General features: G+C 45.8%; 1 protein-coding gene across 1 annotated transcript in view; it reads right to left on the bottom strand.

Moving 5' to 3' along the window:
* LOC119965026 (ran-binding protein 17-like) overlaps positions 1-15,951 on the bottom strand; it is a 1,262,848-nt gene that overhangs the window by 576,259 nt on the left and 670,638 nt on the right. The window contains exon 15 of the mRNA XM_038795235.1: positions 348-421. Within this exon, the coding sequence (XP_038651163.1) occupies positions 348-421 (74 nt within the window). The remainder of the gene's footprint in view (positions 1-347; positions 422-15,951) is intronic.

The following is a 15,951-nucleotide window of genomic DNA, read 5'->3' as shown; positions in this document are numbered from 1 at the left end:
ATATACATATGATGTTGTGCTGTTCATCAATAAATTAAAATGTCTGTTTGTGGTGAGACAGCTGGAGGTTCTCAGGAGAGAAATGTTATTTAAAGAGACTTACAAATACTTCGGAAATGTGTGGGGGAATTGGAAATGGTATAAGAACAAAAACAAACAAACAAAGACAAGACAACAGCACAGTAATAATCATGAACAATTTGAGGACACAATGAGTTAAATAAGATTATTTGTCTCAAAAGAGAGAATATTGCACTTGCAATTGTCACTAAATTATGTGCTTACTTGTCCCCACACAATGCCTTACCTCATTGAGCAGGGGAAGGCTATATTTGAAACATACTCACATTTTTGCCACAAATGTTTCAAGAACGCGAGTTTCATCAGTAAGGCTCAAAACTTCAGAGATTCGGACATAAACCTGAGGGAGAAAAAAATATATATCATGAGGTATTTGAGGTCAAAATCATGTGAAAATGAATTTGCAATTGATTCATGGAATTGTAATTGAAAGGTTGAAGTTTGTAAGCCAGAAGCACAGACATTAGTTTCAATTTTGTGCACAAATATATTGAGGTCAGGCTCGAATTTCCCTCACCAGTCAGTGAAGTCCAGAAGGTTGATCCGTATGTTATGTACGAGTGTTATGTACCAGAGAATACATTCCTGTTGGTTTAGCATCACGTAACGTGTAGTAATATCAGCAGAGTGGTTGCACAGGCTTTGGGCTAATCACCATCTTGATTGTATGAGCAACATTTCTATTAAACCACTCATCATGTTTTACAAGAATCCAGAGTGTGGGCCTCCATTTCTCTTTGCGGCAACAAAGAAATATAACATTGAGAGTAGGTAAAAATCAGTTGTGGTTACTTGCAACTCAGCAACTTGTATTTATATAGCACCTTTAATGGAGGAAAACCACCTGAGCCACTTCACAGGATTGAATTTGAAACAATGGACATCAAGCCACAGTTAGTGCAGTATTTAATATAGGTGATGGTGATCCCACCCACACGTTGAAGAGTCCCTAGTCCCAAGTCAGATGATCGGCATCAACTTCCTTCAGGGAAGGTCTGTCACATTAGTGAATAGCAGTTGGTCTTCCGAAGTCCATGGGTGAAAGGGTGAAAACTCTAAAAGCTGTCAGCCAATAAAAGGCTAACAGCTCTGCATCCTGGGCAGCATCAGCGAGAGTGGTGGCAACTGCCTGCCAGCGAGTAATCAGAGGCCCAGTTCACCAAGGAAGCCCAGTCCAAAGGTGAGTGACAGCAGGAGCGAGATTGTGAGTTCGAAGGATGGAGGGTGGTCGTAGAGGAGAGCTTATCAGCAGTAAAGGCAGGAGGATCGCTCCCAGCCATCTGATGTCTGGTCCCTCGACCAGGCCTTTGAATAACAGCAGTGATGGAATGAAGCTCTTAAGTGGGCACTCAAAGGCCTCAATTGGCTACCAACAAGCCTTTCTGCCCTGACTTAACCAGGGCTGAAGTGGGAACAGTGGGGTCCCCACATGCTATACTCCTGCCCAATTAAAACTCACTTGGGGAAGGGCATTAAATTGTGACTATTGATATACTCGGGCAGATAACTGACAGTTTGATCAAAAAGGTAGGTTTTAATGAATGTCTAAAAGGAGGAAAGAGAGGTTGAGAGAGATTTAGGGAGGAATTTCCAGAGCTCAGGGCCTAGTGTTAAAGGCAGAGCCACTAATGGTGAGGCAATGTGTCTGAGCAAGAAGCCAGAATTGAAGGATTGCAGAGTTCTTGGCGTAAACCAACTTATGATTTTTATTTCACTAATTTTGTTTTCCCTTTGGTATAAACATCAGGCCGTGTCAGCTCTTTTCACAGTTGGAGGATCTGTTCGCAGTGTTGACCAGGGTGCAGTGAAACATGCGTTGCAAATATTTCCCCAAGTTCCTCTTTATTCACGAGTCCAACTGAGGAATCTAGCCAGGAAAAGTGCAAAGCTCTTCTGCATCCGTATGTTGCTGAGAATGTTACTGTTAACACAGTGCGAAAAGAACCATCTGCGCTCTGTTGCCATTCTCAGGATTAAGAATGAAGTTTAAGCTACTGGTTTTAACGGATTGAAGTTATGCCACACCAAATGTCAGAAAGGTCACAGGCCTGATGCAATAACTTTTCGTCTCTCCACAGATGCTGCCAGATCTGCTGAATATTCCCACCCTTTCTGTTTTTACTAATGCTTTGTGAGACTGTATAGTCTCACATTACCTGATTAAATTCAATTGGGATGACTTCATATTCATATGTTAGTTTGATATTTGTCAGTGCTGGTTTCAAAACATTTATTACAAAGTGCAGATCATGCTGAAACAATTTCCAACAATTATCCAATATGACAAAAAGAGGACTATCTCTGTCATTTCCTGTCTTGCAACCAATTATAGAGCAATACAGAAACTGAGGAATAGACAGACTGCTTAACATCTAGAATCAAGAGAAACGTTGAGTAATACAGCACAGGTCGAGACCATTTGGCCCATCAATAAAATAGCTAATAATACAAAAAAGGGGCCAGCACGGTGCGCAGTGGTTAGCATTGATGCCTCACAGCGCTGAGGTCCCAGGTTCGATCCCGGCTCTGGGTCACTGTCCATGTGGAGTTTGCACATTCTCCACGTGTTTGCGTGGGTTTCGTTCCAACAACCCAAAGATGTGCAGGGTAGGCAGATTGGCCACACTAAATTGCTCGTTAATTGGAAGAAATGAATTGGGCACTCTAAATTTATTTAAAAAAAATACAAAATAAGGTTTTAAAAAAATATATGTATTTAATAGGTCCACTGACCCATGAAAAGTGGGTTTATCTAAGTCTGTGCACGCAAACATTTAATGAAAGTGGAAAATGCTGGACTACACAGCAAATCAGCCATCATCTGAGAAAAAGATGCTTTCAATTCGAGATAGAATGACGAAGGCTCTCAATCTGAAATGTCAAACCTTCTGCTTTCCGAAGCTGTCTGATCCTCTGTGGATTTTCTGCACTTAAGATTTAATTTCTAATTTCCAGCTTCTGCAATTTCTTCTTTTTTTAATCTCTGTACAATTTTTAAAATTCTGCATGCAGGAAATGATATTTTAAAAATGACAATGTGGTGATTTCGAGGAGAAATTATTGGTTTTTAGTTCCAGAACATACCCCACATAATTTACTTGATTTCTAACTAAACAGGTGCATTAACAGGTTATTGAAACCAAGTCAAATGCATGGATGTGGTCTGAATTTTGCCATTCAAAAGCACAAGCCCTATCAGAGGACAGTGCTGCTGCAGTAAATGAGCATGCAAAACAGAAGTTTAAAAAAAACAAGGTAACAATGAAGCAACCTTTTAATCCACAATCATCCTTGTAACTATGTTCAATCCTTTTATCATCCATTAGTCTGGATACCCATCATCCCATCAAATACCATGTCAAACCTTTCATCCCATGGGCTCTCCGCTGCTGCTGGGACTCCAGACACCAGGCTTGAGTGACAGGCGTGATTATTAGCTCCTAAATCCATTTATCTGCCCCATTGAACAGTAAATTGAGGCACTCGTTAACAATGACAACAACCTTCTTTTGTTTCTCCTGTTTGAACATTAAGTGAGGCATTTTTTTAATTTACTCAAAGTGAAACCATTTGTTCCTATGAATATGTATGTGGCACAGCTTTAAACGGATCTAATCCATTTAAATGAGTACCATGTAGCAATAGCTGCCTATTAAATGGATATAAATAAATAGAAACAAATTCTATCTACATTGCACTGGGCTTGACTAATAGATTAAAATATATATTAGAAAATATTAGGCACTGATCAGGCAGCGATGCATACTCTTAAATAGTATTGTTTTCTCATACACATTGTAAACATTTCCTACAACTCGTAATTTAAATAATTGACTTGAAGAAAAAACTTGTTTTTATAAAGTGACAGCAGTCATTTCATTTTATTGTCTCTAATCAGAGTAACACAAAGCCTGTGTTTCACACACTCCGAATGTGCTCAGAATGACTTACAAATCAAATGGAAATTATACACCGTATCTGTGATATTGCAGATTTCAAACAAAAGCAGAAAATGCTAGAAATCCAGAGCAGGGTTGTCAGTATCTGAGAGACAGAAGGCAGCAGGGTAAAGTGGCTTCGGAGCAGGCCCCATAAAAAATCTCCAGGTGAAACCTTTTTTCTCAGATACTGTCACCTCTGTATTTTCAGCTCTTCTTTCTAGTTTCTAATGTCTGCAGTTTGTTTTTAAATCAACAATGTGCCAGTTTGTTTCAGGTGGAAAAATTCTCCCTCAAATCAAATGGATTGTGGGTTGAAGCCTCGCTTCAACACATTATCTTGGCTGAAGCTCGAGTGCAATAGTGAGGGAGTGCTGCGTTGTCAGAGGTTAAGTTGAAGCCCCAGCCTGCTGTTCTGGCAACCCAGTGTTCAGGATCCCTGATGACCTGGTCCATTGATCAAAGATTGAAGACATTTCCCAGTGTACTGACTAACATTCCTTCTTCAACAACTCACCCAAGAAATAACTTAACTTCTCATTTCTGCCATTGCTATTTATTTGCAAGTTCGTTGCCATATATTTTATACATAATAATATTGACAGCAACTCAAAAGAAATTCATGTTATGTGAAGTTCTGAGATGTCTTGATAATCACGACGAGATGATACACAAATAAAGTTTTTTTTCCTCCATATTTAAGAAAACATTTGTGAAAGTTCTTCATGCTTCCAAGGGTCCTGTATAACTTAACACTACACCTTTTCTGGAACCATCTGAGAAAATATATCTAATTGCTAAAAAAGCTCCAAATTGAGTTCACGACTTCAACCAGGAGAGAAAATCGCAATACATGAACAGATATAAAGAAAACTACCTACAAAGTTAGGCTTGCTAAAGACACAGCATGCTGTGCTCTTGATAACAACTTGCATTTATATGGCACCTTTAATACATCCAACATCCTAAGGTGCCTCACAGGAGGAGCTTTAGCAAACAAAGTTTGACATCGAGCCACAAAAAAGTTAGAATCAAGAAGATTGTCGGAGGAAGAAAGAGAGGTTGTGAGGTTTAGAGCCTTGACAGGTGAAGGTACAATCACCAATGGTGGAGCGATTTAAACCTGAGATTGGGAGAGGCCACAATTGAAGGATCTTCGATTTCGCACAGGTTGCGAGTTTGAGGTAAACTTCAGAGACAAGGAGGGACAAGGCTACGTGGAAATCTGGAAGTAATGGTGAGAATTTAAAATCAAGGCATTGCTTAACCAGATGCTTAATTCAGGGCAGTGAGCATTAGGTATATACAGGGTTGGGGGTGGAGGGGGGTAGGGGGGGGGGGTTAGAGTTAGGGTTCCATGCTGGCGAATGGGACCTGTGAAAGTTAAGACACCAAAGTTGTGAACAGCCTCAAACAGCGATCAAGGAGAGTAATGGATGGCTCAGAAATAGAGGTTGTGGCAGGGGCCAATAACAATGACTTTGGTCTTTGCAGCATTCAGTTGAAGGAAATATGTTTCTGGATATTGAAGCAGTCTGACAATTTAGAGACATTAAATCTATGCTTTCGCATTTCCAGCTTTGCCAACATTTCCTTGGCAGTTGATGTGAAGTGGACATGTAAATGCTGTAAAATTTTCTTTAATGGAAAGCATTACTCAACTTTGCTGAATTGCTAATGGGGTGACAAACACGAACTAGAGAGACCACAGGATTCATTTCAATAATTGATAATCTGCTAATATTGCTGACTTTTGATTCTTCAGGTTATTTCCTTTCTGGACCCGTTAAAACTTCCCTTTTTAACACACCAGTGTAACTCCAACATGCACCGGATGCCCTGGCTCCTGCTGCCTGCACTATCAGAAACACCATCAGACCAAGAAAATGTTACTGCACCAATGAATGGTCAGTTGAACTTCAGATACAACGGGGGCTGGATTCTCCACCATCGGGATGCTCCGTTTTGCCAGCAGCCCAGGGGTTTCCCGACAGCTGCCCCACAATGGTAAACCCCATTGGGAAAGGGAGCATCCCGCCAGCGCGCTGAACCAGAAATCTGGCGCAGCAAGACGGAGAATCCAGCCCAATATTCCATTCTCGGGTTGGTACGTACTTCCACTTCATGTAGTGATCCTTCCACCGTATTGGGGAAAAGGTTTACATACGGAAATTGGAATATGGAAATTGAATCGTGGGGAGGCGGGTGTAAGAGGATAGGTGGTTATAGCTTTTAATGTGGAAGACTGCATTAAAATGCAGGAAGACAAACAAACTGACATAATGATCTTGTACGTGGCACGGGAAATTAAATATGGTAATGTGTAAAGTGGTTTACTTCAGTAGGAGGAATAAAGAGGCCTCTTACTCCTTGGAAGGTAAGAAATTCTATGGGTTGGAGGAGAATACAGATACATAAATCACTAAAGGTAGCAATACAAGTTGATAGGATCTGAAAAGTGCAAATAAAGGTTTGAGGCTAGAATCTCAGATAACAGTGTGTGTAATTTTGGGATGTAATTTAATGAGTGTAATGCGAGGATGGAGTGTTGCTCCCAATTAGAGAACTGGTGAGAACCATGTCGCTTCACCCCAGGAGACCTTTGCAATTACCAAGCAATCGGGCACTTACCTGGGCAATGTTGGGTATCCCACTAAATTAAGGCCACAGAAGAGCTCAGCGCTGGGGCGGAGAATGGGGCGTCAGAATCCAACGCCGTCCCGCGATTCTCCGCGGACCGGAGAATCGCTGCCAGTCACGCGCTCGGTTGACGCAGCGCCGGTTGGAGGCCATTGAAAGAGGCCCCCGCGGCGATTCTCAGCCGGCAGCTGGCCGAGTTCCCACCGGCGTGGTTCCCTCATGGTTCCACCCGGCGGGCACTCGGAGTGGCACTGGTAGGGGGCGGGGGGATCCATCACCGGGGGGGGGCCTCCTGAGTTTATTCCACCTTGGTCACCATATACCAAAATGGACATTAAAGCACTGGAGGAAGTACAGAAAAAATTTACAAATTTATTACCAGAATTAAGAGGATGTAATGATCAGCAAAGATTGAACAGTCTTGGGCCTTTTACTCTGGAAAAAAGATTAAGTGGAGACCGGATTGTGCTCTTTAAAATGATTAGGTTTGATTAAGTGGAACTTGGAAAGACCAATTCCACTTGTGATCTAGTCCAAAATAAAGACGCATCAATATAAGATAGCAACCAAAAATTCAGGAGGAATTTCTTTAACACACAGAGTGGTCAGAATAACAAACTCACTGACACTTGAAATGGTTGAAGCAGAAAGCACTGCATTTAAGGGGAGTCTTGAGCTACACGGAGTGGGAAGTAGCTCATATGGAGTATAATTATTTGTGTTGGCCAGTTGGTTCAAATGGCCTATGTCTGTGCTAATTGTCTGATATATTTAATTATTTGATAATAATGTAATTATTTACTATATAAAACCATGCTAGGACAGTTGTTAATACTCCCTGCATCAAACCCTTTCATAATATCTCCCAATGGCACTATGCCAAATTGAACAATTCAACACATATATGCTGCATGCATACCTATTTTTGATTATCATCTTCTTGAGTGAATCCAGGGCTGACACAATGTACATTTCATTTAAATCTATCCTATGCTCCGCCTCTGCAAACACAGCCGACAAAATATACACAAGGTAACTAAACTTTGTAGTTTTTGATAATTCACACAAATGGTGTGCAATCTTGATTAAAAGCCTGGTAACAGAACAAAATAGCTGCTAAAATACAGGATGGAGAATGGAACATTTACCAGAGCCTGTTAGAAAATCTCAGAAATGATTAGACCATGGCTTGTGACAATGGTGGTTGTATTGTATTTCTTCCATTGTCCCGAGGGCAGCAGACATTGTATCCACCAATTGCACTCTGTTACACCAGCAATTTCAACAATACTCTGGGGTGCACCAGGCAGGAGCTAATTGTTCGACATTGCCAAGCTTCTGAATCCTGCCAGCTCTGGCTGTAATTATAGACATCTGTCACTGCTAGCCACTCAGCGGTAACCGTAACATCAATATACAACAATAACACTGAAATGCCTCCGGGCGCTGCATGGAGACCTGAAACGAGAGTCGGGCAATCATCTGCTTTCTTCAAACTATCTGTCAAATGCTCCCAGCCACAAATTGCTCTCTTTGTGTCCTTAGGATAATCTGTTGATTTATTGTACATCTTCTAATATTTACAGCCCAACCTGCCTCCTTCAGTGCTAGAGTGCTCTGCAGCATTGCTCAAAGCAAACTCATTTGCTCGAGCTAGCATTCAGAAAAAGCGCCATTAGTCTTGGGCAGGTTTTGGAAACCTTTACCCTTGTACAGGATGCACATTTGAAAATCTTTGACTGGAAAGCTGTACGAAAAGAAAAAGCGTTTAAATGCAATACATTTTCAATGCACTGATTAACATTAAGGGTACATCTTGAGATCAGTTTTGACGGCTGCCCTCATAAACTCCATTCATTTGTTTATTGTCGGCGAGTTCTCAACTTTTTAAAGCAAAGTTATATTCAATCATTGTTCATTCTGCCGTTAAACAGCATGATGCACATGTATTTTGAAAATTGCAGGCGACATTCACGTTGAGGTGAACCATGTCGTTATGTTTCTTCGACATACAAGCAATAAAACAAAATGAGTATAGTTACATGCCGAATTGCTGTGGCCAAATTTGCACACTGATGTTTATTAACCATTTCACTGCTGAGTCTGCTGCTCAGCAGTTGGTACTGAAAGCATATGAGGTCCAGTGGTACAAAACTGTCCTCGTATGCTTTTGTATGATAAGGCAGATCACATAGGCTGCATGGAGATCGAGCTTTGAGAAAACTACACTGTTTTCATCTGGCGTAGCAACGGGATTGTAGTAACAATATTACACCAGTGATTCTCTGGAAATGGGCGCTTAAAATGAGTGATCAAATCATTTTATTACCTCCTTTGTCAATTTAATTAAAAATGTTTACGGTCCAGTTGTGAGTCAGGTCATGAACATATTATTTTAAATGACATATGTAAAGGTCAAATTAACACAACCAAAGCATATCTGTCCGTGCTGACTCGATGGGCCGAAAAGCCTCTTCTGCACTTTTTTTGTGATTCTGTAATAAGAACAATAATTAGTACTGATAAAAACATGCTAATTTTGGAGTCTTGAAGATCACTGTTTAAATTTCCTGTGCTTAATCCTTTCCTGGTGCACTTTCAGAAACAGACATCGAGTCATTTGAGGATTAAAATGTTTTATTTGCTTTTGCATTATGTACTAGCATGCTTCCATTTGGAAAAAATAAAATGTAACCAGCTCTAAATATGTAGTGTTAATATGCAATAGAAATTATAGTTGGTGCTGGTACAGATTATTTGCTTAATGTTTGGAATACTGACATTCCACTCAATGACACTGGCATTGTTGTACCTCTGAAAGCTGCAGGTTACCACTTCAAACAATACTCTATCCTTGAGTACAGGTTACAGCATTCAGTACTGTGAACTTGTGCTTATTATAGCGAATGTGCCAGAGCTTCCCCACAACTGGCACTCAAGTTCCAGTATAAAACACGCCCGGGTCAGGTCAGAATGGGTTGCATTCAAATTAAAGCCGATTCTATATTCCCCAAACTATAACCAAACATCTACCAATATGATTTGCAACACCAGCATCATTGGGCTGGATCAACAAATAATTGCTAATTAGTGCTTACTTAGAGAGTTTGGACCGTTCACTGAAGACCACATTACTTTTGTCCAGGTGTCCAAGATGCAAGTTCCACGGAGATAGAAAATATTCAGAGGCAGCCTCAAGAAGCTTGACACCATCCAGGACTTAGCAGCCCACTTGCTTGGACCCTATCCACTACAGCAGTAGCAGCAGTTTACAAGATGCATTGCATCAACTCACCAAGGCTCCATTGGCAGCAACTTCCAAACCCGCAACATCAACTACCGAGAAGGACAAGGTCAACAGATGCTTGGGAACACCACCACCACGTTCCCCTCTAAGCCAGGTACCATCCTGACTTGGAAATGTATCACATATCTTCATTGTTACCAAGTCAAAATTCAGGAACACCCTTCCTAACAGCAATGTGGGTGTACCTACACCACATGAACTACAGGGATAGAATGAACGTGGAGACAATGTTTCCACTAGTAGGAGAAACTAGACCCGAAGGCACAGCCTCAGAATGAAGGGACAATTCTTTAAAACAGAGATGAGGAGGAATTTCTTCAGCCAGAGGGTGGCGAATCTGAGGAACACTTTGCCGCAGAAGGCTGTGGAGGCCAAATCACTGAGTGTCATTAAGGCAGAGATAGATAGGTTCTTGATTTTAATAAGGGGATCAGGTGTTATGGGAAGAAGGTAGGAGAATGGAGATAAGAGACATAGCAACCACGATTTAATGGCAGAGCAGACTCGATGGGCCAAATGGCCTAATTCTGTTCTCATGTCTTATGACCTACAGCAATTCAAGTGGCTCACCACCACCTTCTCAAGTGTGATACAGGATGAGCGATAAATGCTGGCCTAGCCAGTGACGACCACATCCCATGACTGAATCACTAGCTCAGTTGACTGAAATAGTTGACTGAAAAGTACAGTACTAAACTAGCTACTAACAAAACTATTAAGCAATAATGATTTACTGCGGTACAAAATACTGTTTTAAAAATAATCTGAGGCACAAACCATGATTGGGCTGGACTTTAATAATATTTGATATGTGGCGCAATTCTCCCAAAAGGGAACAAAGTGCCTAAAGAGCGCATTTAGCCACATGTTTCCCGGTGCTTGCAGTGAATAAGGGGCCTGAACGGGAAATGCCGCACGTAACCCCATTTTGTACAGTCTGGAGCTCTGCTCACTAGAACTCCCCATTGTAGCGAGACATCGGGACGCCATTTCTCCGAGGCCCCTGAAACCATCCCTGACTCTACCCCCCCCCCCCCCCCCCCCCCCCCCACACCCAAGCCCAAACACCCCCCTCCCCCCCCCAAGCCCAAACACACTTTATGAAGATTCCCTGCGACAATCCTGGACTGATCGCATGCGTGCACGCAAAGAATGCCAGCCTGCCACCTTGGCAATACCAACCTCACCCTGGCAGTACCCATGCCAATTGGCAATGCCACCTGGACATACCAGGCTGGCAACCAGGTGATGCTGCCAGGGTGCCAGGCTGGCTCTGCCAGGGTACCCAGGCAGCACCAGCAATGTCAGGGCACCATCCTGCCCAAAAGGCATGCAGCTGGGGTTCTCCAATCCCCTTGGAAACCCCACGAGTATCATTCCGTCTGGTCCCTGTTTGTAGAGACCAGTGCTGAACGGCGGTTGCCAGAGGTCGCTCAGGTTAAGTGGTTGAATCCTAAAGTCTCAGGTACCTCAGGAACTTGCATATTAGAGTGAGGCTTACTGCCTCGCTCTAATATCCAGATTTGCCAAAACGTGATCCTGCCCAGCGCAACGTCTTGTGAGACAGCCTTGAATCTCGCGAGGCATTGCAAGCTGGGTAGCAGGAGCCGACCATATGTGCCACTCAGGCCAACACCGCACAGGTGTTGTCCGTATTGGAGGCTTTAGGGACAATGGTATTGATTGTGGGTCAAGATGTCAAAGAAGTGGAGCACTCTGTGTGGGCTGTGGCCAAGGCACAGGACAGGGCTGCCCTGTCAAAGGCAGCCATGTACCAGGGCCACCTGGACATTGTAGCGGGATTCAAAGGGAGATGCCCCACTCCCTGTGCTTCAAGGCCACAAGCATTGAGACGATGGTCCAGATGGGAGCGTGCCTCCAGGACCGGCAGCGCCACGTCACAGGGGAGTCTCAGGGGGCAGTTCCGCTTGCACTCTTTTCCCAAGAAGTAGCCCGAAGACCAATGGGCACCCCAAGGAAGGAGGAGGCGATGGGGCCCGTGCTGGTGACCTCCGCAGGGATGGTGCCAGCAAATCACAGTGAGTCTGACTCTCCCACTCCTGTCCCTGGAGCACCTGATGGGCAGCGGGAAGAACAGCACCACGCCACCTGGGACACCTGAGTGGCAGCCGGGTCTGTCCAAGCCCCGTCACCCCAGAAGATGGATTCCAAAGGGGACCCAGTCACAGGAGAGGAACCGCAGCAGGCCACCTCCACACCTGATGTACTGCTTGGGGTTCCACCTAGACAAAGTGTTAAGGCCCGTAAGGCCAGAAAAGTAGATAGCGGTTAAGTTGGCACGATTGCAACACAGAGTGTAGTGATAGGGGCTAGGGCACAAACCTGTACATAGATGTTCACTGTTTTGCAATAAACACCTGTTCACAACATTTCAGCCTTCCTCTGTGCTCTGTCACAAGGGTGTGAGGGATGTGCTGGGCTGGGCTGGCTGCAGAGGGGGCACTGGGGGTGGGGTGAAAAGGACAATGCTGGAAAATCTCAGCAAGTCTGGCAGCATCTGTAGGGAGAGAAAAGAGCTAACGTTTCAAGTCCGATGACTCTTTGTCAAAGCCCACGGGGTGGGGGTGGGGTATTGGGCACAGACGTGAATGATGTGCATCTCATGGTCACACACCAGCTGCATGTTCATTGAGTAGAACCCCTTATGGTTTGTGAATACTGGACCGCCATGGGCCGTTGCTCGTAGGGCGACATGCATCCCGTCGATCACACACTGGACTCACGGCATCTCGGTGATGACAGCGAACCCCACTGCTGTGCATCTTGGTGGGCTCAGTCCACATTGAAGTTGATATATTGTGCCAACCGGGCATTTCGGGCCTCCGTTTCGGCACGGATGTACCTGTGCACCCATAACTGCGAGATCCTGGACAGGTTTTCATTCGGCACCTGGAAGGACCCCGTGGCGTAAAATGTCAGGGCGACATCACCTTGACGCGCACCGGGAGTGGGTGTCCTCCCCCATACCTCCACCGAACCGGGTGCAGTACGATCTGGCAGATATGTTACACTGTTCCCCTGCTCAGCCGGAGTCTTCAATGGCATGCCCGGTCCGGCAGGTCCTCGAACAGCAGGCGCTGCCGGTACACACAATGCCTGGTGCAGTGCCTCCTTCCCACCTCCTCCTCGCCTGTTGGGCGGCCAACTCTCCATCCTCATTGGCAGTCTCCTGTTCCTCTGGGGCAGGCTCCGCCGTTGTAACGTCCTCCTCGATAGCTCCTGCTCATGCAGCATCAATGCAGCCTCCAGCGCTGCTGCGGTCAGGATGAAGACCGCCATTCCTGGTTGGATACCGATAACCATTGTCTGCTGGGGGTTAGGGCACCACGGTTGGCACAGTGGTTAGCACTGAGACTGCGGCATTGAGGACCCGGGTTTGAATCCCGGCCCTGGGTCACTGTCCGTGTGGACTTTGCACATTCTTCCCATGTCTTCATGGGTTTCAACCCCACAACCCAAAAGATGAGCAGGGTAGGTGGATTGGCCACACTAAATTGCCCTTAATTGGAAAAAAAAATAATTGGGTACTCTAAATTTTTTTTTAAATTGTTTGCGGGGGGTGAAAGACAGACATGTTAGCATGGTGTATACCGCCATGCCCAACCAGTTCCACTGTTCTGGGCGACATGGTGTCTCCTGTCTCTCTGCAGGCTCTGTTCCCCCGCATGTCCACCCACATTCCCACCCATCTCCAGCCATTCCCCCTGCACCCTGCCCTCCGCACCCATGGCCCTTGGGGCCTCTGGCGCAGGTGCCCGTCCCTGCTGCCGGGGTACTGTTCACTGGTGCTACCCATACCAGTAGTATGCTCCTCGGCCCCCATCCGGTGACCTCCTGCAGGGGATACTGTGGACATTGCAGTTGGGTGGGGGTTGGGGCCGGGGCACCCATATGGCTGGTGTCACTCTGCACAATCATAGGCCACGTGAGCGATCACAGAATCATTGGGGGATCTCCCCACACTGCATAATTATCCTCCGGAAGAGCATTTTACATAGGTACACTCCCCCGCCCTATTCCCGTAATCCCACCTAACCCATCTCGCTGCGGTCGGGGGTGCCTGGGAAGGGTGAGGAGGATGGCAGGGAATATTGGAGAGAGGGGGAAGGAGCCCTGGGGGACTGGAGGGTCCCGGGGTGGAAGACACTGCTGGTTGTCAGTCTCTCACCCTCTCCAATTCTTTACAGGTATTACACGGGATGGATGATAACTTGGACTCCACGAAGGCTGCCCTGGCAGTTTAAACGCACAGATGCCAGTAGTAGCAACGTCAACAGAAGCTCGAGATGGCGGCCCATGTGCAGGGCCACGGCCCACGCCATGAGGACGTGGCCGCCCAGCAGGTCAGGGAGGGACCCAGATGAGGAGGCCGGTGATGGCCCAAGATCTACAGGCATTGCTGTTCTTTCAAACAGATGGCAGACAGCATGTACCGCAGGAGGCTCAGCCTCAACAAGGGGACCATGTAGCACCTATGTCATGTCCTTGAGGACTTGGGACAATGTGAAGGACGAGGATACCCACTCCCGGTGTCTGTCAAGGTCACCGCAGCCCTGAACATCTAGCCTCAGGATCATTCCCGGGCTCGAGTGGGGACTTATGCGACATTTCACAAGCTACAGCTCATAAGTGCATCCGTGAGGCCATGGATGCCCTGTTTCCTGGGCAGCAAACAATATAAACTTTGAAATGGACCAGACCCAACATGATAGCCAGGCAGAAGGATTTTCCGTCTTTGCTGAGATTCCCAAGGTCCAGGGAGTAATAGATGACACACACATCGCCTTGAATGCACTGGGCTGTCAGGAAGTGACCTACATCAGCAGGAAGGGGTTTCATTTCCTGAACGTCCAGCTCGTTACGACCACCACATGAAGATCATGCACGTGTGTGCACGCTTCCCAGGGAGTGTGCACGACAGCTACATCCTGGGGCATTCGGACATCCCCGACCTCGATGAGGACCCACCCCAGGATGGCCGGTTGGCTCTTGGGGGATAAGGGGTACACACTAAGGAATTGGCTAATGACCTCAGTACGAAGGGCGGTGACCAATGCGGAGACCCAATACAATGAGGCCCATGCGGCCATCCGGTCTCTCATTGAGCAGTGCATTGGTCTGATGTGTCAAACGCTCTGGTGATGCACGGAAGTACACCCCCCAGAGGGTCACCTGCTTCCTGGTGTCTGCTGTGCCCTCCACAATCTGACACAGCAGCATGGCGACGTGCTGGAGGTAGAGGGGGAGAAACACGTGGCCACCTCTGAGGAGGAGAAGGAGGCAGCGTACCTCCCAGCCCCCCCCACCCCACACATTCCCTCACTCATCCCCCCACCACAACTTGTCCCATCCTCCCGTAGTCTGGGTGACATCACCCCAGGGTGATGGTACTATAGGGCACTATCAATGGGTCACTGTTGATGGCATGGGGTGATGATAGCCTGCTGAGAGCGGAGCGCTGGTGCTGCTCAATCTATGCTTCATCAGTGATGCCCACATCCCATGAAAGAATAAAAAAGTAGTAATCCATATCTACTCAGCATAGATCTCTCATTTGTTGATCACAAAACAAAGCAAAAGTTGATCCAAACTAATTTCCATAGCACAATTCAGGGACTGATCATGCAGGAGGAATCAGCAGAGTACTCCCCATCCCATTACTGAAATGATACACCTCCACAAACAACAGGGAATGAATACATCTCCTAATGGGTCAGAATTTGGTTAGGATTTTCCTTATAATTTTCTGATATGTCTCCTGATGATGCTGTGCAGTAGCTCCATGGGTGTCAGCAGCCTCTTCCAAACTGGGTCAAGAATGGATGACTTTACAAGGAGGCGGAAGCAGCATCAGGGGAGGAGCTGAAAGCCAAGTGGGAAGGGGAGCTGGGAGAGCAGATAGAAGACGGGACGTGGGCGGATGCACTGGAGAAGGTCAACTCTTCCTCCTCGTGTGCGAGACTG

The sequence above is a fragment of the Scyliorhinus canicula genome, chromosome 4 (assembly GCF_902713615.1).
Source record: "Scyliorhinus canicula chromosome 4, sScyCan1.1, whole genome shotgun sequence".
Lineage (NCBI taxonomy): Eukaryota > Metazoa > Chordata > Chondrichthyes > Carcharhiniformes > Scyliorhinidae > Scyliorhinus > Scyliorhinus canicula.
This window is presented reverse-complemented; position numbering and strand designations above follow the sequence as displayed.